At 39.1% G+C, this 25,432-nt stretch overlaps 1 protein-coding gene across 1 annotated transcript in view; it reads left to right on the forward strand.

Moving 5' to 3' along the window:
* Window positions 1-4,309, forward strand: part of TMTC2 (transmembrane O-mannosyltransferase targeting cadherins 2) — a 436,273-nt gene extending 431,964 nt beyond the window's left edge. Inside the window, exon 12 of the mRNA XM_069584133.1 lies at window positions 1,640-4,309. Coding sequence (XP_069440234.1) covers window positions 1,640-1,819 — 180 coding nt within the window. The 3' untranslated portion in view covers window positions 1,820-4,309. The remainder of the gene's footprint in view (window positions 1-1,639) is intronic.
* The last annotated feature ends 21,123 nt before the right edge of the window (window positions 4,310-25,432 follow it).

Consider the following 25,432-nt stretch of genomic DNA (forward strand, 5'->3'; position numbering starts at 1 on the left):
AACTTTGGTATGCATCCAGAGACATGTTAGGCAGCCATTGAAGTAGAAATTATAAAGTATGTGTAACAACATAAAAATCATAAACATGCATGCTTTAGACCTCAAGCAAAATGAGAAAAGAAAAGGTGAACTTGACATTTGTAGAGTGTTTATTATGTGCATGTACTATGCTATGTTTATTTTCTCACTTTATCTTTCTTACAACATAAAAAAAATTGATGTTATTTCAGTATTTCATAAATGGAAGAATTGGGGCACAGATATGTTAGGGGACCTCACCAAGGTCACAGCCGGTGGTTAGGCAAGAATTCAAATCCAGATCTCTTCAAATCCAAATCTGATCATCTTTTCCCAGTTGATTTACTCTGAGCTATTCAACCATACCCACCCCCAGCATGGTTTTTGATTTAGAAGTAATTGTATTTACAGTAAAGAGTAGACAGAGTCATATGAATTCAGCTGAAAAAAATGCTTGCATTGTAAAAACACTAAATTGTAAAAATAATTGTGATTATTTTAGGCTGCATCATAGAGTTGCCAGGACAATTAATAGTTGACACCAGCTGTAACATGAAAACATAATCTTAGCATAAACAATTTTAGTTTTGTCTGATGTTTGAAGTATGCATTTATGTAACTGCCAAGATACTAACTGTACTTTGTTAGCTAGAAAGTTCCAGGGACAAGACAAGAACAGAAAAGCACTTACTCATAGAAAGCAAGCAAAGTGTTTGGTTTTTTTTTTTCCCCCTTTGAGAGGGTCTTGTTATTTATCATTAACTAATGTTTGAGAATTTGGGTATGGCAACCATTGTATTAAACTAGTACTACTACTGTACGTGCTAAGTCACTTCAGCTGTGTCCAGTTTTTTGCGACCCTATGGACTGTAGCCTGCCAGACTACTCTGTCCATGGGGATTCTCCAGGAAAGAATACTGGAGTGGGCTTCCATGGCCTCCTCCAGGAGATCGTCCCAACCCAGGGATGGGACCCATGTCTCTCAGGTCTCCTGCATTAGCCGGTGAGTTCTTTACCACTAGCGCCACCTGGGAAGCCATGCTACATACTATGTTGCTCTATTTATTGTAAACATTGATCATTATGAGTTTAAATGGTAAAAACTTTATCTCATTAAACTATTGAGTTAAATTTAGAAAGGATTTTAGTGGTTGCATTTGAATTTTTTTCAGGGTTTTCACCCTAAAAAGGTCAGTAAAGGCACTATTTGTCACCTTTTCCCACTTAGTTCTTTTTTTTTTCTTTCTTGGCATTGAGTTGAAAAGTTCAATTCTTTCCATCAAAAATTGTATCTCTTTTAACCTTTTTTCTAATGAAAGGACAGTCTGACTAGGTTACTAGGTCTTCATATGTAACCTATACTTTCTCATTAAAGGAACAACTATTTCCCTAACTGCCTACTCTCTTTAAAGCACGAAGTACACAGCAGCTGTTTGAAAGCTTTTTTTTTTTTCCCTCTTCTTGGTATCCTTATCTATTGGTATAAATTGCTAAATTGCTTCCATAAAATGCCTCCAGACATAAGGGAATCATTTGCATAAATGGATGAAGATTTTTGTCTTCCATGGGGGAAAGCTTACCACGGTCTGTTAATCGTTTTCCTTCCTCTTTCTGGTTCCAGTATCCGGCTGCTCTGATGAACTTGGGAGCCATCCTGCACCTCAATGGCCGGCTCCAGAAGGCTGAGGCCAACTACCTGCGGGCACTACAGCTCAAGCCGGATGACATCATCACACAGTCCAATCTCCGAAAACTCTGGAACATCATGGAGAAGCAAGGCCTAAAGACTTCCAAGACCTGACACAGGAAAGCTGGACCGCACCCTCCTCCATACGTGAAACCCGGACTCATGAAGGAGCAGAGCTTCCCAGCAGTGCTATGACAAGAGCTAGTTCAGACGTGGAGACCAGGAGCAGAGGTCCCTGAGGCCACCGCCACTTCTGGGATTATCCACTTTGCTATGGACACAGCCATCGACACCAAAAAAGGGGCGAATGTTGGAAACTTCCTGAAGGATATAATCGTTACCCATAAAACTGTAAACCCAAGCACTTAACAGGATCTTTTGGCATTCTAAAAGGGGGAAGGGGTGTAAGTTTCAAATGTGGTTCATTTATGAAAGCTAATTTAGAAATTATACTGTTCCTTAAACACTGTGAGAGAAAGTTAAGGGTGTCTTTTCAACCATGGTAAACCATTAAGGTCAAGTTCATGGGCGGTGATTCGAGTGTGGTGTGAATTCTGGTCAGCTGGCCATTTGTCTTAACGTTGCTGCCTTCCCTCTTTGGGACAGCCTACTTATCAGTTTCCAAAACCTAGAAAACTTTTCTTTTTCTAATACTGTGTCAGGACCTGTCAGAGTCTATATTTGTTTCCTGACTGGTACACACAACATTTTATGATTTAGATGTCACTGTCGTGTGGGCATCCTTTGCTTTTCATGTTCTGTAATGGATGTGCAAGAGAAAGCAAACCACGTTTCTCACTGATGTCCTTGGAGGGGAGGGGAGAGGCCCATGTGTGCCAGGCAGGCATTTTTTTACTTTGACGTCACCAACTTTTCCCAAAACTGCCTAGGAGAATTCATTGATTTAAATCTTAGGCTTTTGAAATTGCCTTGTGAAATGGCTATTCCTAGCTAATGCCCATGCTTATATAAGGAAGTAAATCAAGAAGAACTTTAAAAAGTGTTCTAGTTCCAATACCTAACCAGCAGCTAGTCCAAAAGGGAAGATGCTTTGTGCCTTCCAGATGTTGCTGGGTTAAAAATCAAGTCTGCGTGACCGTGTTACCGACAATTTTATATTTTGGAAAGAATTGGTATGAAATGTTAATCACTTTCTAATAGGTACCCGAACAGCAGTGCTGATAAGTTTTTGAGAAATTATTTTTAATCATACTTGTTCTTCCCAAAAGACATTAAAAAAATGACTTATTTTAAGCTGCAGTAGACTATAGCATTAGTCCACGTGTTTCTAGGTTTCCTGCCAAGTGCTTTTCACTGTTGAAAACTATTTTTCACTAGTAAATTTGGCATTTTATTTCATTGCCTATTAGTAACCACTTCAGTGATCATTTCACAAGTAAAAGACTATAAATGAAGTAGAGAGAAACATTTATTGAACATTTTTTGACTTGCAGTCAAACTTTGCTACTAAAAATTAACTTTGTAAAAACAGCAATCCACTCTCCACTTCTTCCTAGAGAAGGTAGCTATACAGTACTCTACATATTTATTTATTTATTATTCTGCCATAGCAAAATAACAAAACTTGATTCATTAAACCAGTTCTTTGCAACTTAAAGTTAGCTTTTTTTCTTGTCCTTTCATACTCCACATGTATATGGTCAGCATCCCCACTTAAGGGAAGCTACATGTACAAATAGATCATAATATGTTTCTTCATATTTTGTATGTTTTGCTGCATATCTGAATATGGTGGGGTAAAGAATTTAAAGTAGTGCTTCTGTGGCATTAGTGTTTTGGTGAAAGAGATAATGTAGTGGGAGAGATTTGTTAATGGCATTAAAAGAAGGCCCTCCAAATATGTAACATTTTATTGGTAAGCATTTCATTGAAGGGCCAAAAGTTAAATTATAACTAAATCACTGTGTTTTCAGAATGATATTTAATGTTTAACAAAAGCAAACCCATGGTCAAACCAAAAGCATGGGTTGAGGTATATTTTTCATCTTCTAGTGCATTGGCAATTGCAAAGGAAAAAGAAAAAAAGGAATTTAATATAAGGATATAGAGGTGAATTCAATGTCTAACATTTTTATTTATTTAAATAGTTATTGACGTATGATGGCTTCCTTGTCTTAACATTTTGTGTCTTTAAATTGTTATTATTCTTCCTTTCACACACTTGGTTCTTGATAGTTTCACTGATTGCACAGTAGAGGCACTTCATGTTGACCCAGTTCCCAAGTAGCATAATAATTGGACCTGTGTCATAAAATGCATGGATCATTAATAACTAAATGTCCCTGACACCTTTCACTACAGGGCTGGACTTAGTAACTGACCAACTTGGGGGGAGGGTTGGGGGAGGTCTACAGAACATGGTCAAAAAAATGTCTCCGCTCAGGGATTTATGGTGGATTATTGCAGACAGTGCTAAAACTATAGAGCACAAGACAAGTTTACTAAATTAAAATTTTATTTTTTTGAGAAACTGTTATTTGTATAAATTATCAAGTTTTGTAGGCTTTCCTTTTGTAGAAATAATTGTTTTATGTGCCAGAGAATTTTGATTTTTGTTTTCAACAATAAAGCATTGATAACAAATATGTTTATAAGCCTTTTTAAAAATCTTCTACAGGTGTAACACTTACATTCTCTTGGATTTTAACAGACCTAGGAAAAATTTGGGAATCTCTGGAAACTTTTTGCAAACACCATTTTGAATATTAACTTCGTAGATTCCTTTTTTTTTTTTTTTTTTTGGCTTCTTGAATTTGCTTTTTAATTAGCTCTTTATTTTTTTTTTATCTTTGTTTTTATTTTTTTTATTTTTTTTTTTAGTTTTTTATTTTTTAAATTTTAAAATCTTTAATTCTTACATGCATTCCCAAACATGAACCCCCCTCCCACCTCCCTCCCCATAACATCTTTCTGGGTCATCCCCATGCACCAGCCCCAAGCATGCTGCATCCTGCGTCAGACATAGACTGGGGATTCAATTCACATGATAGTATACATGTTAGAATGTCATTCTCCCAAATCATCCCACCCTCTCCCTCTCCCTCTGAGTCCAAAAGTCCGTTATACACATCTGTGTCTCTTTCCCTGTCTTGCATACAGGGTCGTCATTGCCATCTTCCTAAATTCCATATATATGTGTTAGTATACTGTATTGGTGTTTTTCTTTCTGGCTTACTTCACTCTGTATAATCGGCTCCAGTTTCATCCATCTCATCAGAACTGATTCAAATGAATTCTTTTTAACGGCTGAGTAATACTCCATTGTGTATATGTACCACAGCTTTCTTATCCATTCATCTGCTGATGGACATCTAGGTTGTTTCCATGTCCTGGCTATTATAAACAGTGCTGCGATGAACATTGGGGTACATGTGTCTCTTTCAATTCTTGTTTCCTCAGTGTGTATGCCCAGCAGTGGGATTGCTGGGTCATAAGGTAGTTCTATTTGCAATTTTTTAAGGAATCTCCACACTGTTCTCCATAGTGGCTGTACTAGTTTGCATTCCCACCAACAGTGTAGGAGGGTTCCCTTTTCTCCACACCCTCTCCAGCATTTATTGCTTGCAGATTTTTGGATCACAGCCATTCTGACTGGTGTGAAGTGGTTCCTCATTGTGGTTTTGATTTGCATTTCGCTAATAATGAGTGATGTTGAGCATCTTTTCATGTGTTTGTTAGCCATTCGTATGTCTTCTTTGGAGAAATGTCTATTTAGTTCTTTGGCCCATTTTTTGATTGGGTCGTTTATTTTTCTGGAGTTGAGCTGCATAAGTTGCTTGTATATTTTTGAGATTAGTTGTTTGTCAGTTGCTTCATTTGCTATTATTTTCTCCCATTCAGAAGGCTGTCTTTTCACCTTGCTTATATTTTCCTTTGTTGTGCAGAAGCTTTTAATTTTAATTAGATCCCATTTGTTTATTTTTGCTTTTATTTCCAGAATTCTGGGAGGTGGATCATAGAGGATCCTGTTGTGATTTATGTCGGAGAGTGTTTTGCCTATGTTCTCCTCTAGGAGTTTTATAGTTTCTGATCTTACATTTAGATCTTTAATCCATTTTGAGTTTATTTTTGTGTGCGGTGTTAGAAAGTGTTCTAGTTTCATTCTTTTACAAGTGGTTGACCAGTTTTCCCAGCACCACTTGTTAAAGAGATTGTCTTTACTCCATTGTATATTCTTGCCTCCTTTGTCAAAGATAAGGTGTCCATATGTGTGTGGATTTATCTCTGGGCTTTCTATTTTGTTCCATTGATCTATATGTCTGTCTGATGAAAGAAATCAAAGAGGACACTAATAGATGGAGAAATATACCATGTTCATGGATTGGAAGAATCAATATAGTGAAAATGAGTATACTACCCAAAGCAATTTACAAATTCAATGCAATCCCTATCAAGCTACCAGCCACATTTTTCACAGAACTAGAACAAATAATTTCAAGATTTGTATGGAAATACAAAAAACCTCGAATAGCCAAAGCAATCTTGAGAAAGAAGAATGGAACTGGAGGAATCAACTTGCCTGACTTCAGGCTCTACTACAAAGCCACAGTCATCAAGACAGTATGGTACTGGCGTAGATTCCTTTAGGTTTATTTTTTAATAACCTCAAGCAAGTGGTGTCACTAATTTGGAACTTTCTCATTTGATCCAAAATTTTCTTGCTAAACAAAAGCTCTTCTCTGCACTCTTTGGAAGCCAACAATGAACCAATGCAATATCAGAGAGCAGTTGTAAGAAGTTGGAGGAATGTTTTAGAAAACTTGGGAGAAAACTTTACAGAAATTTCAAGTGGATAAGAAACTTCAAAAAAAAAGAAAAAGAAACTTCAAATTTCAGCAGTACTCCAAAGAGAAATAGATCTCAAATTTCTATGGAATAACAATAACAAAAGGTCAATGTGTGGTGGAGTGGCAGAGGGAATGAAAGCCAATTTAGAGTCCTCTGTGATTGCATCCTGTAGGAAGACCATCCCAAATCACATAACAAGAAGGTTAAATCCCTGGTACATGCACACATTTCTCTACTGCTAAACTAAACATAGCAGAGTTCGTCTAATTGCATTGTCATTTCATTTTCTTCTCTGCTTGCAGCATGTGGCAATTCCAATGCTGCAATATTTTCTAGCAATATTCCTTCATTAAGCTAAGTTGAGTCTTCAGTAGTCGGGAACAAATTCTATGGTATTGAAAATAATATTTAAGTGAAAAATACATAGAAATGAAATGATTATAATTCTTTTAAAATATGTATCTTTTATTTAGTTATTTGGCTGTGCCAGGCTATAATGATGGCACGTAGGATCGTCAAGCTTCATTGCAGCATGCGGGATCTTCAGTTGCAGCATGTGGACTCTAGTTGTGACATGTGGACTCTCTAGTTGTGACATGTGGACTCTCTAGTTGCAGCATGTGGACTCTCTAGTTGTGACATGTGGACTCTCTAGTTGTGACATGTGGATTCTAGTTGTGACATGTGGACTCTCTAGTTGTGGCATGTGGACTCTAGTTGTGACATGTGGACTCTAGTTGTGACCTGTGGACTCTCTAGTTGTTACATGTGGACTCTAGTTGTGACATGTGGACTCTAGTTGTGACGTGGACTCTAGTTGTGACCTGTGGACACTCTAGTTGTGACCTATGGACTCTCTAGTTGTGGCATGTGGACTCTCTAGTTGTGACATGTGGACTCTAGTTGTGACATGTGGACTCTCTAGTTGTGGTCTGTGGACTCTAGTTGTGGCGTGTGGACTCTAGTTGTGGCATGTGGACTCTAGTTGTGACATGTGGACTCTCTAGTTGTGACATGTGGACTCTAGTTGTGACATGTGGACTCTCTAGTTGTGACATGTGGACTCTAGTTGTGACCTGTGGACTCTAGTTGTGACATGTGGACTCTCGTTGTGGACTCTCTAGTTGTGACATGTGGACTCTAGTTGTGACATGTGGACTCTAGTTGTGACATGTGGACTCTCTAGTTGTGGTCTGTGGACTCTAGTTGTGACATGTGGACTCTAGTTGTGGCGTGTGGACTCTAGTTGTGGCATGTGGACTCTCTAGTTGTGACATGTGGACTCTAGTTGTGGCGTGTGGACTCTAGTTGTGAATCTGGACTCTCGTTGTGGACTCTCTAGTTGTGACATGTGGACTCTAGTTGTGACATGTGGACTCTCTAGTTGTGACATGTGGACTCTCTAGTTGTGGCGTGTGGACTCTAGTTGTGAATGTGGACTCTCGTTGTGGACTCTCTAGTTGTGGCATGTGGACTCTAGTTGTGACATGTGGACTCTAGTTGTGACATGTGGACTCTCTAGTTGTGGTCTGTGGACTCTCTAGTTGTGACATGTGGACTCTAGTTGTGACATGTGGACTCTCTAGTTGTGACGTGTGGACTCTAGTTGTGGCGTGTGGACTCTAGTTGTGACATGTGGACTCTAGTTGTGGCCTGTGGACTCCAGTTGTGACATGTGGACTCTAGTTGTGGCATGTGGACTCTAGTTGTGACATGTAGACTCTCTAGTTGTGGCCTGTGGACTCTCTAGTTGTAACATGTGGATTCTAGTTGTGACATGTGGACTCTAGTTGTGGCATGTGGACTCTAGTTGTGGCATGTGGACTCTAGTTGTGACATGGAAACTCTTAGTTGCAGCATGTGGGCTCTAGTTCCCTGACCAGGGATTGAACCTGGGCCCCCTGTTTTGGGAGCACAGAGACTTAGCCACTGGACCTCTAAGGAAGTCCTTTACAGTTCTTAAATTATCCATGGAAATCCAGTTTTTCCCATAAGAGAATAAACAAGCTTTAGATGCCTCTTCTTTCTTAGTACTGGAAACGTGTACTCTGGGAAAAGTATGATCGCTGGCAACCCACTCCAGTACTCTTGCCTGGAAAATCCCATGGACAGAGGAGCCTGATAGGCTGCAGTCCATGGTGTTGCTAGGGGTTGGACACGAGTGAGTGACTTCACTTTCACATTTCACTTTCATGCGTTGGAGAAGGAAATGGCAACCCACTCCAGTGTTCTTGCCTGGAGAATCCCAGGGATGGAGGAGCCTGGTTGGCTGCTGTCTATGGGGTTGCACAGAGTCGAACACTACTGAAGTGACTTAGCAGCAGCAGCAGCAGGATGAAAACATGAAATAAAAAGTCACTTGATACCCAAATCTCAACTTTTTAGAAAGTGATTTTCAAAAATACCAAGTTGATGATGAGCAAATGATAAATGCAATTTTCATTTATGGTCTATTTTATGTTCTCGACACTGTGCCAGCCTAGCAAGACAATGTCAGAAAAGAAAAATGGGCTTCACTGGTTTCAGAGCGTAGTTACTCAATCCAGGTTAAAACTACTTTTATCTTAAAATAGAGTCAATTGTGCAATGATTTCATATCCTAAGACCTCTTAATATCTGACATTTCTATAGCTGTTGTATCAGTTCAGTTCAGTCACTCAGTTGTGTCCAACTCTTTGCAACCCCATGAATTGCAGCACACCAGGCCTCCCTGTCCATCACTAACTCCCAGAGTTCACTCAAACTCACGTCCATAGAGTCAGTGATGCCATCCAGCCATCTCATCCTCTGTCATCGCCTTCTCCTCCTGCCCCCAATCCCACCCAGCATCAAAGTCTTTTCCAGTGAGTCAACTCTTCGCATGAGGTGGCCAAAGTACTGGAGTTACAGCTTTAGCATCATTCCTCTCAGGACTGATCTCCTTTAGGATGGACTGGTTTGATCTCCTTGCAGTCCAAGGGACTCTCAAGAGTCTTCTCCAACACCACAGTTCAAAAGCAACAATTCTTTGGTGCTCAGCTTTCTTCACAGTCCAACTCTCACATCCATACATGACCACTGGAAAAACCATAGCCTTGACTAGATGGACCTTTGTTGGCAAAGTAATGTCTCTGCTTTTGAATATGCTATCTAGGTTGGTCATAACTTTCCTTCCAAGGAGTAAGCTTCTTTTAATTTCATGGCTACATTCACCATCTGCAGTGATTTTGGAGCCCAGAAAAATAAAGACAGCCACTGTTTCCCCATCTATGTGCCATGAAGTGATGGGACCAGATGCCATGATCTTCGTTTTCTGAATGTTGAGCTTTAAGCCAACTTTTTCACTCTCCTCTTTCAATTTCATCAAGTTGCTTTTCAGTTCCTCTTCACTTTCTGCTATAAGGGTGGTGTCATCAGCATATCTGAGGTTATTGATATTTCTTCCAGAAATCTTGATTCCAGCTTTTGCTTCTTCCAGCCCAGTGTTTCTCATGATGTACTCTGCATATAAGTTAAATAAGCAGGGTGACAATATACAGCCTTGATGTACTCCTTTTCCTACTTGGAACCAGTCTGTTGTTTCATGTCCAGTTCTAACTGTTGCTTCCTCACCTGCATACAGATTTCTCAAGAGGCAGGTCAGGTGGTCTGGTATTCCCATCTCTTTCAGAATGTTCCATGGTTTATTGTGATCCACAGAGTCAAAGGCTTTGGCATAGTCAATAAAGCAGAAGTAGATGTTTTTCTGGAACTTTCTTACTTTTTCGATGATCCAGCAGATGTTGACAATTTGATCTCTGGTTCCTCTGCCTTTTCTAAAACCAGCTAGAACATCTGGAAGTTCACAGTTCACATATTGCTGAAGCCTGGCTTGGAGAATTTTGAGCATTACTTTAGTAGCGTGTGAGATGAGTGCAATTGTGCGGTAGTTGGAGCATTCTTTGGCATTGCCTTTCTTTGGGATTGGAATAACTGCCACTAATTTTGGAAACTTGGTTAAATCACTTAATTTGGGGGCCTTACACTCTTGGTCCATGGAAAAATTGTCTTCCATGAAACCTGTCCCCCATACCAAAAGGGATGGGGACCATTGTTATAAACAATAGAAATCTGCTTCTCACAGAGCTAAAACTGAAAGTCTGTTATTAGAGTATCAGCATGGTTGGTGAGGGCCCTCTTGAAGGCTGCAGACTTCTCATGTCTCCGCCCATGGTGGAAGGGATGAGAGAGATCTGAGTCTCTTTTATAAAGGTATTAGTTCCATTCCTGGGGGATCTATCCTCATGACCTAGACAACTCCTAATACCATCACCTGTGGGCATTAGGTTTTCACCATGTGAATTTTGGTGGGATGTAGACATTCATAGCAACCTCCTTTAATCCTCATGATCATCTGTTGTAAGAGAAGTAGAGAATGTGATTTGTGGAATATGGAATAGCTCCAGAAGTACCAGAGCAGGTGGAGGAAACACCTCCAGACTCAGGTTCACTGTCGGACTTCTCTCGTGACACAGGACATGTGAGCATAGGGCAGGAACAGCCTTGCTACCTGCTAGCTTTGGAACATGGACTGGTTATTTCATACCTCTGAGCCCTGCTTTCCTTAACTTGAAGCTGGATCATAACCTCATACATCCTTAGGGTGTTTAGCATAACATAAAATCCTTAAAGCTAAGTTTTCTCCTATAGTCAAGGAATAAGGCAATGTATAGTCAAGTTATATAACAGTTTTAACTGTTTAACTTTAACAGTTTAAGATAATTGAAGTTTTATCTGTCAGATTTTCACCTTTGTCTTCTGTATTTTGTGTTCTACTCAGCAACAGCTCAAGATTTCCTTATAGCTCACTCCTGATTGTGCTATACCCATGTCTCTCAGCAAAATAGGGTTCTGCTTTCCTTCATAATCAGAACTAGAGAATCAGAGTCTTCTGAATATGACAGTTTTTACCAAAAAAAAAAAAAAAAAGTATGAAGTAGGGAATTTGGCCTGGCTTAGGATCTTAAGACTTTGCTATAGTTCACCAATGAAACAAGACCAAAACTATGTCATCTTTTCTGAACACAGTAAATCTGATATCAACAACACTTTTTGCAAGTACAAATTAATTATTATTATTGGTTATACATTAACCACTCTGTGTCTCTATTTGACCATCAATCTACCTTTTTGAGAAAGCCAAAGCCTTTCTCTTTTTGGAAAGAGAAAGGATGGGCATGTGGAGAATGAACAGTTCATTGCTATTAGTAGTAATTAAGTTTCTGTTGCAGAGGGAGGAGAATTTAATTGGAAGAGTTTGAGACTGTCCTTTTTGGTTGCTTAATAAGCTGCCAAGATTGAGCCACTGTATTGTAGGGGAGAAAAAGTTGAACAAAGAAGAGCCTGGATAGTACAACCAGCGAAGAGGCTGGAAAAATGTTCAACCCATTTGAAGTTTCCACTGGAACTTTCCATCAATTCCGATCTAAAATATATTTAATTTCTCTCCTATCTCCTTTGGATTTGACAGGTATATCCCTCATTCAAGACAAAGCTATCAGCTGCTCTCTAGTCAGATGGAGAAAATAGAGTTCTATATTTCAGTAATAGCCCAAGACTCCTAGAAATACTTTTTTCAAACAATTTTCTATCATGTATCTTTCTTTTCTATCCCAGAAGACTCAAAATGAAATAACTCCTCTGAGAACATTCTCTTGGCATCATCTTTGAGCAGCTAGAGACTATAATTAAAGTTTATAAAACATATTGAGAGAGAAGTCAAGCAATTTAATTGCTTTCCAAAAATACTAAAAATGTCATAAAATAATTAAAATGCCTTTTTGTCAGTTGGACACTCCCCTTGTATTATGTGTTAGATCATCGGTTACCAAGAATCAGAACGTGTGAGGATTAGAAACAAGTGAATACCTTTGATTTAATGCAGGCCCTTTTCTGATCTCACTTAAGAAGTAATGACCATATTGACTCTAGCAATAATTAGCTTTTAAATTCTTTCGACGTCAACTTGTCAAATTACATTAAGCCAATTAATAATCTCCATAGGCTTTCATTTTTAATCTTTTTGTGTTATTTTAAATATGTAATTATACTTCACATTTATATATTTTATGTTTCCTTTGCAATAGACTATTATTCTGTAAATGTGCCTTTGCCTGTACTTTATGATGATGGCTGTTGGGAAACTTTCAATGAAATCATAATGTTTTAAAGTATCTTTTTAGAAATCGGTCCTATATCACCAAAGATTTAGGTGTTTCTCTGTTGTATTCTACTATAAACATCAATGGAATAATTTTGCATTAAATGATATGGAAGAGTACATCAATATTAGGTTTCATCATAGCCCATCAGATCTATTTTCCTAATTACCCTGTTAATTACCCTGTTAATGTTAGTTTTAAAGTGGCAAAGTATCACTCTTTCTGTAAAGTGGGTCAAGGAACATTATCTGGTTTTTGTCACTTCTCTTTATAGCACTAATTTTTGTCTGGACTTGTATTCATTCCAAAATTTTTCTCTGTGAGTGATGCTGAAGACTAGTTAGCCTGCTACTACTTCTCAATTCAGTTCAGTCACTCAGTCGTGTCTGACTCTTTGTGACCCCACGGACTGCAGCACGTCAGGCCTCCCTATCTATCACCAACTCCCGGAGTTTACTCAGACTCATGCCCTTTGAGTCGGTGATGCCATCCAACCATCGCATCCTCTGTCATCCCCTTCTCCTCCCACCGTCAATCTTTCCCAGCATCAGGGTCTTTTCAGCTCTTCACATCAGGTGGCTGAAGTATTGGAGTTTCAGCTTCAACATCAGTCATTTCAATGAACATTCAGAACTGATCTCCTTAAGGATGGACTGCTTGGATCTCCTTGCAGTCCACGGGACTCTCAAGAGTCTTCTTGAATACCATAGTTCAAAAGCATCAATTCTTCAGTGATCAGCTATCTTTATAGTCCAGCTCTCACATCCATACATGACTACTGGAAAAACCGTAGCTTTGACTAGATGGACATTTGTTGACAATGTAATGTCTCTGCTTTTTAATATGCTGTCTAGATTGGTCATAACTTTCCTTCCAAGGAGCAAACTTCTTTTAATTTCATCAAATGGGATGCTGTGTCATCATCTGCAGTGATTTTGGAGCCCCCCAAAATAAAGTCTGACACTGTTTCCATTGCTTCCTCATCTATTTGCCATGAAGTGATGAGACCAGATGCCATGATCTTAGTTTTCTTGAATGCTGAGTTTTAAGCCAGCTTTTTCACTCTGCTCTTTCACTTTCATTAAGAGGCTCTTTTGTTCTTCTTCACTTTCTGCCATAAGGGTGGTGTCATCTGCATATCTTAGGTTATTGATATTTCTCCTGGAAATCTTGATTCCAGCTTGTGCTTCATCCAGCCCAGCATTTCTCATGATGTACTCTGCATATAAATTAAACAGGGTGGCAATATACAGCCTTGATGTACTCCTTTCCTGATTTGGAAACAGTCTGTTGTTCCATGTCCAGTTCTAACTGTTGCTTCCTGACCTGCATACAAATTTCTCAAGAGGTGGGTCAGGTGGTCTGGTATTCCCATCTCTTTCAGAATTTTCCACAGTTTTTTGTGATCCACACAGTCAAAGGTGTTGGCATAGTCAATAAAGCAGAAATAGATGTTTTTCTGGAACTTTCTTGCTTTTTTGATGTTCCAGCAGATGTTGGCAATTTGATCTCTGGTTCCTCTGCCTTTTCTAAATCCAACTTGAACATTGGAAGTTCACGGTTCATGTACTGTTGAAGCCTGGCTTTGAGAATTTAGAGCAACTTTGCTAGCATGTGAGATGAGTGCAATTGTGTGGTAGTCTGAGCATTCTTTGGTATTGCTTTTCTTGGGAATGGAAAGAAAACTGACCTTTTCCAATCCTGTGGCCATTGCTGAGTTTTCCAAATTTGCTGGCATATTGAGTGCAGCACTTTCACAGCATCATCTTTTAGGATTTGAAATAGCTCAACTGAAATTCTATTACCTCCACTAACTTTGTTTGTAGTGATGCTTCCTAAGTCCCACTTGACTTCGCATTCCAGGATGTCTGGCTCTAGGAGAGTGATTACACCATCATGATTATCTAGGTCGTAAAGATCTTTTTTGTACAGTTCTTCTGTGTATACTTGCCACCTCTTAATATCTTCTGCTTCTGTTAGGTCCATATCATTTCTGTCCTTTATTGAGCCAATCTTTGCATGAAATGTTCCCTTGGTATCTCTAATTTATTTGAAGAGATCTCTAGTCTTTCCCATTCTATTGTTTCCCCTCAGTCAGTCTCTCCCATCAGGGAGCTTCCATAAGCCTCTTATCCTTCTCCATCAGAGGGCAGACAGACTGTAAGCCTCAATCACATAAAACCACCTAATCTGATCACATGGGCCACAGCCTTATCTACTTCTCAAGTGATCACAAAATGATATTCATGGAAATTGTAACAGGAACAAAAGCAAATATTAGATTTGACCTCTGCACTTTCAAATGAAAGTGTAGCTCTCTGTAGCTTAGAGCAGTCAATTGACATAGCTTAGACTACACATTCATAGCAATCAAACACAGCAGGTAGAATGTCGAGTCCTAGCTGTAGGTTACATCCTCCATGGCCCAATGCCAGCCATCTGGAGTTTGTGAAGCATCTTTCTTCTTTGGAGGAGACGGTTGATACCGGTGAAGGTTTGCTCATGGATTTTATATGGCTGGCATACATGAGGGTATTACTAAATTCAGTGTTGGTCCCTGATTTAAGACATGAACTCTTCATTTTAGTATAAATCTATCAACCATGCCTCACTAAACACAGTTGACCTGAGTGAATGGTACAGAAGAGTGTTAGGGTTGATTAAACCATTTCCAGGGATCCGTTCTTGCCATCTGATGACTGCTCAGCTATTTCTTCTGATCTAGCCATGATGAATCTGTGATCCAAAGCTCATTAGTGATTTCAACAAGCACAATGTGCAAGATTTCAGTAGATATAACCAAATTGGATATGAACCTTCATGTTGAAATTGGCTAGCTTTTTATCTTTTATTTTACTTGAAGCTGTTCTATGTAAATCTTTTGGAGTATACTAGCTAGATGAACTATGTAATCTAGATGAAAGCCTTTTATAGATCAGAGAATAATTGTAAAATATGAATTTGCATGCATGCTCAGTTGCTCAATTGTATCTGACTCTTTTGAGACCCCAGGGACTGTAGCGCACCAGGCTCTTCTGTCCATGGAATTTTCCCAGCAAGAATACTAGAGTGAGTTGCCATTTTCTACTTCAGGGGATCTTCCCGACTCAGGGACTGAACCTGTGTCTCCTGCATTGACAGGCAGATTCTTCAGCACTGTCCCACTTGAGAATAAAATATGAATTGCATGCCATTTTTCTACAACAGTGTAGCAACAGGAAATAGATTTGCTACAAGTCTTATGATCGTTGACTAATCTATGTGATTCCCTTTAACCAACCTTTCCATCTCCGCTCTATAATACACATGCATGTGCTTGCACACATTACACACACACACACACACACACTCTCTCTCTCTCTCTCTCTCTCTCTCTCTCTAACTCACTATGTGGCTGGACAGTCTACAAGTAAACATGACTCAAGACATAAGTGTCCGTTCATTTGATACTCTGGGAGAGGAAGTCATTATCAGGAATGAGATATACTTTGAGATGTTTTGATTACCAGAGGAAGTAAAGTGAGATCAAAGCTTTTGTCCAAAGGTGAATTTTTTAAAATCCAGACAATCAAGGGTCAAAAGGAGATAGGAGCAGGCATTTCTTAAGATATTGTTATAAACACCTTGGCACATTTCTGCACACTCTTTTCTGTGCCTGTCAACAGCCAAGCTGAATCACTCCTTTATCTAGGGTACTTTCCTGTCATTCTGAAAAAAGAAATACCACTTAGATAATGAGAAGACCCAACAAATGCAGATTTGTAGCTCTCCATTTCTAGGATAAGAGAAATTGCGAAATTGACCTTTAAAAGTCTTAGTTTTAAACATATTTCATTTTGGAGACATTAACCAGATTATTAAGCAATACAATTCTCTAACACTGGAAGCAAAACACACAGTAATTCTGAGCAGTGCTGAAAATGAGGTGACCACCCAAATGCCCCACTTGTATCACCTCTCTCCATTGGCTTTAACTCCCTCAATGACTTTATATCGGATAAGAGGCATTCAACTTGCTCCTTGAAATTGCAGGGCAGTGGGGGTCCTTCCCATAGATATAAATCTGAATAAAGAGAGTACATTATTTCATTTTTTCACTCTCAAGATTGTGTTCCTGTTGTCATTGTCCTTTTTGCATGCGAAATGTTTTGCAGTTTTCAAAAGGCTTCATTTGATTTTTATACTTATTTCTTGAAAACAATTTAGCAAAGTAGACAAGAGAATCATAATTAGCCTCATATCCAAACTCCAGATGAGGATTCAGAATCTTACAATGGCCATACGACTTGTTCAAGATCATGTTCAGTACAAAAGCAGATCTTTCTCTTTCCTAATCTGATGACTTTAAATCCTGGGCAGACATTGATGGATATAGACACAATCAATACACCAGAGGAGTCCTGCTTCCCTTTCTGATCCCCTTAGTCTTTGAGGATCAGATGTGATTGAGGAGTGTTTCTGCTTGAAAGAATTTCATTCAGAACTGAAGACCAATTCCAACTACATCCATACATGATCAGAAAGTAGGAGGAAAAGGAGAGGATCACTCAGCTGTATGAATACTTGAGTCACAACCACTTTATTATCTTTCTTTGCTTATCACTAGTGGGGGTTTGGCATGGATTGCTTCTGATTAAAATGTACCGACTGAAGCTTTCTCCTGCAGTTCAGGTGGCAGCTGAGCTCAGCCTGATGACTGGCCTCCCCATCTTCTATGGGGAGTTCAGTGCTGTTCCCTAGTTCTCGTGAATACCATCCTCTTAAATCCCAAGGCTGTCAGCCTCAGCTTTTACTGTTCTCTGCTGGCCTTTTCTTTTTACTGCTCTGCCATTCAGAGCACTTTCTTTTCTGGTTTCCCCTAAAACCACTTGCATTTGTGTATGTGGCCAGTTTAAAAGATTTCAGTGATGGAGTGGATTTAATCAAAACCTTAAAATTGAATATTGAACATCCTGGTTTTCTGCATTTCTCTAGCTGCCCCTGGTGAGTGGAGTTTCTCACTGGTCGCTTCTCTCCGTAGGTTTCAGCCGCCTTTCAGGCAGTCCTCTTTGCTGTGCTCACTCCAATCTCAAAACTCCTGCCATCTGCTTAGGCAAAGGCCTCCAGACCTATTCTACTGGAAGGAAAGCTGATTACCCAGGTGTTTTCCCTAAAACAGAGTTTGAAAACTGGCAGCCTACAGGCTGAATTTAGCCTCAGCACATTTTTTTTTTTTAATGTGAACAAATATTTAGAAATCCAGAGTTAAAAACAAAAAACAAAACAAAAGCTTGGGTTTCTGGCTTTCCTTGAAATACCAAATATCTAGCAACTGGGGTCATATCTCCGCGGGCAGTTGCTGTTCCCTTCAGATAGGACTTTTCTGCTGTGTGTCACGGTCCCCACCATCGTTGCTTATGCTTGGCCTCTAGAGGCATTTGAGTTCAAGACTCCTGCTCTAATCAAAGGCAGTTCTTTCCTTCCCAGGTGACTCTCACACCTGCTGTCAATATTTTTTTCTCCACTACATGATCTTATAAAAATGTACCCCAAACTGTTCAAAGATGATGATTTACCTAGAATTTTTTTAAACATTTGATAATTTCTTTAGTTTAGAAATTATGTCACACCATTAAAAAAAATGAGTTATTTCCACTTTTGGAATATTATGAATAGTGCTGCTGTGAACATTTATTTGCAGGCTCTTATGTGAACACCTGTTTTCAGTTCTTTTGAATAGATACTTAGGGGTAGAATTGTGGGGTCATAGAATTATCCTATTTTAGTTTTTTGAGCAACTGCCAAACTGTCTTCCACAGTGCCTGCCCCATTTTACACTCCAATCCCCAGTATATGAGAGTTCTAACATCTCCATATCCTCACCAACACTTAATATTTTCTTTTTAAAAATATTTTTATTTATTTATTTTTGGCCGTGCGAGGTCTTTGTTTTTGTGCTGGCTTTCTCTGGTTGCGATGAGCAGGGGCGGCTCTCTAGCTGTGGCGCCTGAGCTCCTTACTGTGGGGGCTCCTTTTGTTAGGGAGCGTGGGCTCCAGGGTGCATGGGCTTTGGCAGTTGCATCGCCTGGTGTCTGGAGCACAGGCTCAATAGTTGTGGTGCACGGGCTTAGCTGCTCTGTGGCACGTGGGATCTTCACAGATCAGGAACCAGATCTTCGTCTTCTGCATTGGCTGGCAGGTTCTTTGCCCCTGAGCCACCAGGGAAGCTTCCTTTTCAAATTATTATTGTAACAATCCTAGTTAGTGGATGGGAAGTGGTATTTCGTTGTGGTATTAATTTGCATTTCTGTAATGGCTAACATCATACAATTTAGTAAATTTTTAATTTTAGTAACAATAAAGTTTGCAAATGAATTGGGGGAATAATTGGTAATATTATGGAAACCTCTTTTCTCTCAATAGCCTTAATGTTATTAACTATTCAGATATTCCTGACTTATAAAACTTAACTCTTCATTGGCTTTTGACTAATAGATATTTGCAATTCATCATGCTAGGAAAAAAGACCTCCTCCTAATGTACCATATTGCCTCAGAACAGAGTTATTTTTCATCTTATTTATGTTGCAACCTTATCCATTCAGCTACATTTATACAAATAGTTTTAAAAGCCTCCTATTGCAGAATTTAATATTGATGGATGGAGACCCAGTCTCAAACCTACAATGGTGTGCTGCTGAGGGAACCAAAAAATGAGACAGATGGTTTAAGAACAGGCATATTCTGTTTCACCTCTTAACTTTAACTGGAGATAATAAATGAACACCGACTAAATCATCCATGTGCAAGAATTTTGCTCTTGAATTTGGTTCATTCATTAGGATTTTTTTCAATTAATAACAAATGGTAACTTTTGAATTCATAAATACCTGATATATTAGATTTGTAAGGTGATTAAAGTTGTTTACTTCATTAGTTTCTATGCAGAAGTCTATGTCAAATCCTATTAAAAGTATCATCAGTATAGGAATTTCTTATCTGAAAGGCCTGTTTGCCCTCTGTCTCTCCATAATTGTCTTCAACAGAGTGAACTTGATTAATGAGCTGTTTCATTTTTCAGGATAAAGTTAACATTTTCCTTTTCCCAGCAATGCTAGCAAATTACTTGATTAATATCAAAAAGCTTTTCTTCACGCATAACCTTTGAATAAACAAGTTGTGATACTGTTGGCAACATGTTAAGAGGTATTCCTGTAAGTAGGCTATAAAGGAAATTGCCTTTGTAATTAAATATATAAAGAGGGAGCCTATTTTCTGCTTGCTACAAATCTTTTTTTTTTTTTTTTTTAAGTTCCCTCTCTTGTAAGTGAAGAATGTATAATGAATGACATTGGGCCAAAGCAGAACCCAGGGTATCTTTTTCTATGTTAAGTTTTCATTTGCATCTCCCTCACCATTGGAAGCCAGGAAGAAAACTGTGAAACATTTATGAAACTTAGCGTTTCTAATTCATAATTTTAGGACTCTTTAGCTTTCCCTTAAAATGTGGCAACAAGAAATAATTAGTCCCATGTTGATAGAAAGATAGATACCTCCCCCCAAAAACTTTCCTAATATTTAAAAATCAAAATCAGGAGAACAGCTGTTTTCATGGAGCAGAGAAAAGGCTTTTATGAAGAAGAATTTTAAATGAAAATGGAGGAAAATGAAAGGAATTAAAATGTGTCCTCATCATATGCTAAATGCTTTCTATATATCCTATTTCATATGGAAAATTAAACCTACCCTTTATTGCTGCGTTGTTAGTTCCCTTTCCAGGAGTCATTCCTCCCTCTGAATCAACTATCAGAACACCAACTTTGTCATAGATTTTTGGCCCAATCCGGTAGATGGATTGTCCTTGGTTTGAGTCAGAGGTCAGCAAAATATGGTCTCCCAGGCCAAATCAGGTCTTACCATCTGTTTTTATACAGCTGTGACCTCAGGTTGTTTTGTATGTTTGAAAAAAATCCAAAGAATACTATTTCATAATCTGTGAGAGTTATGTCAAGTTCCCGAGTCCATATACTTATGGACTCGGTTGTTTCTAGATAGTCTATGGAGGCTAGAATGGCAGGGTGAAGTGATTACACAGACCGTATGGCCTGCAAAGCCTAAAATAGTTACTATCTGGCCTGTTACAGAAAAGTTAGATGACCCTTTGTTTAAGTGAATTGTGATAGACTTGTCTCTGGCTTTTCCAGGCCCGAGTCCAGCTGGCATTGCCCATGTGATGATGAAATGCAAGCAGAGGTCTGCTAGGGGGGTTCTGGAAAGGCTGTGCATTCTTCCTAAAAGGCTGGCATCTTACCTCCTGCTTCAGGTCTTGAATAGGAAAGTGAAATCTGAAGGCGAGAGCTTCTATCTTGCAACTATGGGGTGATGAACATAAAAGCTGAAGCCAGTACCTTAAACCTCAGTTCCTGGCCCTTACCTGCCTATTGCCAGACTTCCTGTTACCTGAGAAAAGTCACCCCCATCTGGAAGGTAGTCTTCATTGGGCGTTTAGACGCTAGCAAGCAAAATACCTTCCTCACAGACATGCCCTCTTTCTTTCCTTTAGGCCTAGAACCCGTTTCATCTCAGTAGTATAAGAAGAGTTGTAGGGGCCAGGAGACCCTTTCTGGCACAGGTTTGGTATATAAGAAATGGGTAGCCATTTCATCTTTTTGCAGCTAAGGTCACACCTAAGTTTGCTCCTCCTAACAAACCAGTGATGTCAGCAGCATTATCTTGATATTTGGGGAAATGGTTATGAGAATAGTCTGTTTCCCTTTGTTACTGCAGGTAGCTCACAGCAGAAGGTCATCTATATTGCTGGTGGTTGTGGTCCTTCTCCTCCCTGCTACTCCCAAGTTAGATGTTCCATCATCTGTTCTGACTTAATGTTCAGATTAAAATGTTATTCTACTCATGATGCCATATTCTGTGTCTTTTGTCAGTCTATGTGCATAGCTCCAAATGCTGCAGGAACAACATCGTGTCTTACTCAGCTTCATCACCCTAGTCTCTAGCACAGTGCTTCATACATTACAGGTGATGAAGGGGTGAAGGGAAGGCAAATAAGCAGCCCAGCTGTCAGGTAAAAGAATGCAACATGGACTACAACAAATGCATTCTTTAATTTATCAGATATTTGTTGAATCTCTTGCTATATGCCTTTTTATGGGCGATGGGAATAAATTAATGAGTAAAACCAGCATCGTTAGAAAAGCTAGCATTTACTGAGTACTTGCCAGAGTAAATGCCAGATACTATTCTAAGCACTTTACAAATACCGATTTATTTAATCTTAACAATAATGCTGCTGAAAAACCTGAGGCACAGGAAGGTTAAGTAACTTGCCTCCAATCACACAGTGATTGAGTTAGGACTGGGATTCATATCCAGTGGGCCTAGCTCCAAGATACAACTTCCTTGCTTGTTATTATACTTTCAAGCTGCTTCTCTCATGTATTTAGGTGTAGAGAATACAGTGTGAAGAAAACCACTGCCCTCCATTATGGGATTCCAAAGCAAAATAATGTCAGATACATTTCGCATGATGGAGAGCTAGGTCCAACTTGCTAGGTTTCTAGTCCTGGCTGTGGATGTATTTCAGTGTATTAATTAATCTCTCTGTGTCTCAGTTTTCTTATTAGCAAATTGGGATCATAATAATATCTAACTCACAGGCTTATTGTAGAGAGTGCAAGAATTAATGCATATAAAGTACTGAAACCTGGACCTAGCATTTTCAAAGTATAAAACAAGGACTGGATGTCATTATTGTTGCTATAGTGGATAGTTTTGTAATTTACATTGTAATTATAATAATAACAATAGTTTTTAATATTGTAATACAGTCAGGGGATATGTGGGATTCCCTGGTGGCTCAGCAGTAAGGAATCCGCCTGGAATGCAGGAAATGTGGGTTCTATCTCTGGGTTGGGAAGATCCCCTGGAGGAGGAAATGGTAACCCACTCCAGTATTCTTGCCTGGGAAATCCCATGGACAGAGGAGCCTGGCGGGCTGCACTGGACATGACTGAGCAAATGGACACACACAGGGGATATGTAGTTGGACCATAAATGATCTCATAAATAATTATTTAATGACAAGTAGTGATTAAGTGTTGAACAGGTATATTAAAAGAGTTCTCCAGAGAAACAAAACTAGAATGAGTAGTATATTATTGGCTCATGAGGAGAGTTGGCTCACAAGAGTGTGCAAGCTGAGAAGTCCCAAGATCTGCTGGAGCCCCGGTGAGCTGAGGGTATAGTTCCAGTCCAAGTCTGAGCTCAAGTCCAAGAACCATGAGTGTGAAAGGTGTAGGTTCCAGTTTGAGTCTGAATCTGTGTCCAGAGTCAGGCGAAGAGTTATGTCCCAGCTCAAAGACAGGCAGAGAAAGCTCATTTTCCCTTATTCAGCCTTTTATTCTGTTCAGACACTCAACAGATGGGATGGGGTTCGCCTATGGGAGAGCACTTTGTTTTACTCAGTCTCTAATTCAGATGTTAATTTCATGCAGAAACACCCTCACAGACATATCCAGAATAATGTTTAACTAAATGTCTGAATGCCTCATGGCCCAGTCAAACTGACATGTAAAATTACCCCTCACAAGTCCACCTCTTGTCAGCTTGGCACCCATTCACATCTCCTTAACCATACTTAATCTCCAAATAAAGACAGAAATAAGATCATAATTCTGCCAAACATGATACAACTATTTCCCCCTTCCCCAGAAGAGAAGAGAAGTCCTTGAGGGATGGTAACTCTTCTCCTTGATATCCAGTAACAAGTTCTTTTATGCCAATTCACAATCCTGAAATACTATGCTATAAAGTCAATACATCTTATGTTACATGATAAGGGAATAAGAAAGGAAAAAATATGCCGCTTATGTAAAGACTTTTACTTTATAGTAACGGGTTATTTACTCGACCTCCTGGATTTTAAAAAGACTGTCTTTTGCATTGTGTTAATGTTTACCTCACTGGGGAGATCATGTGATGGCAGGGGAGACACGGATAAATTGATCAGTGCCTTGGGAAAATGTATATGATGGCTGGGGAAGAACAGTTTTGGCTTGAACAGTTTTCCATTAAGCAGAGTGCATGATTTTGAGACCTGGAGGCTAGGTCAGGAGAGGAGTGGATCCTGAAAGAGCAAGGAGCAGAAGACTCTAGAGGTGAATTTCAGGCAGGGCCTACGAAAGCGGGGAAGATACAAGCCCAGAGTCAGATGTACTCAAATAGCCATTAAGTCCAAGCACTGGAGGGTCAAAAGCCAGAGAAAAGAGCCCCAAATCAGAACCTGGATCCAACCAAGAGGTGGGTGAAAAGGACAGGGCAAATCAAGGTGGTTTTTGCAATTGTTAAAATTCCTAGAATGTTCCTGGTTACTTCTCATGGGCTTCAGCCTGGCTATACTTAGGGATATGCAGTGGACTATGCTGTTTTAACATAAAAAATAGAGTGAAATATAGGGCAAAGAGGATAAGAAGCATCATTTATATTCAAAGCATCATACTTTATAGCCCTAAACTATTTCATATGATCATGCATTTTTCACTTCTCTACAGAGCTGTTTATACTTCCATTCATTCATTCCATACCTATCCTTTAAGGAATGAAGATGACTTAAAAGGCCCTATGTGATGAAAACAAATAATACATTTATTAGAACTAGAAGTGAAGAATTATGAAAAAGAAAACATGAAAACAACTGGAAAACTGAGACAAAGTAAAAAAGCAGGGAACCATGTTTGTGTTTCATTCCTCAATATTAAATGAAAACCCTCAAGAAAAATATGAAGGGGGCCCATCTCATAATATCTTAATGGGTGATAAGGTCAAAATGAAAAGGTACCTGGGTCTTCCGGATACAAGATGTCTCCTCCTTCAAATCACTGAAGAGCCCCTGGTGTCAGTTCCCTCTCACATAAAACAATAATTAACTGCTTAGTGAAAAGAGCCATGGTTAAGAATCAGAAGTGTCTAAATCTTTCTCTGACACATGACCTTGGAAAATTTATTAAATCTTTCAGATACTCAGTATTTTCATCTATTGGCTGGAGATCATGTGGAATTTAGACAATATATGGGATACATTTAGTAGAGCATGCCATGACATTTGAAAGTGTTCTATCTTTTGATTCTTTGAACTGACTCTTTATCATATGAGGTTTTAATAAGCATTACTGTTTTATCGGTGTTTGCCAGAAGAATTTATCTTTGAATCACCCAACTGATTGTATGCTTGGCATAGCCACTAGGGAACTCAAGTGAAATAAATGCAAACTGACAGCAAAACTAACTCTAAAAGTTTGTAACTCTTTATAAAAGAACGGACTGCAGATGAAAAGCTTTCCTTGGTTTCAAATAAGACAAAAACTTATAAACCAAAATGCTGTGATGTAGAGGAAGAGCACATAAAAGATCTGCAGTGCTTTCTCCCAATGTCTGCTTTGCAAAATACAGCAAATAATCATAGTAAAGAATTAATTGGAAAGCTACTTTGGATCACAAGAAATTATCACAGAAGAATAACTTTTCCAGTGGATGTCATTGAGGTTTGTAGAAAGAAAAACAGAACACTTTTTTTTTTTTTTTCTAGAGGAGGTGCTGGTTTTGCGGGGGACAGGCTGAGGAGTACTGGTTCAGAGAGAAGGAGTCTACAATGAATGGTCTTGATAGCTCCTTGGATGCTGCCAGAAAAACAGAAAAAGAATTGAGGATGAAATAAAGAAGACATATTACAGACCTACCAAGTGAAC

Source organism: Ovis canadensis, chromosome 3 (assembly GCF_042477335.2).
Source record: "Ovis canadensis isolate MfBH-ARS-UI-01 breed Bighorn chromosome 3, ARS-UI_OviCan_v2, whole genome shotgun sequence".
Classification (NCBI taxonomy): domain Eukaryota; kingdom Metazoa; phylum Chordata; class Mammalia; order Artiodactyla; family Bovidae; genus Ovis; species Ovis canadensis.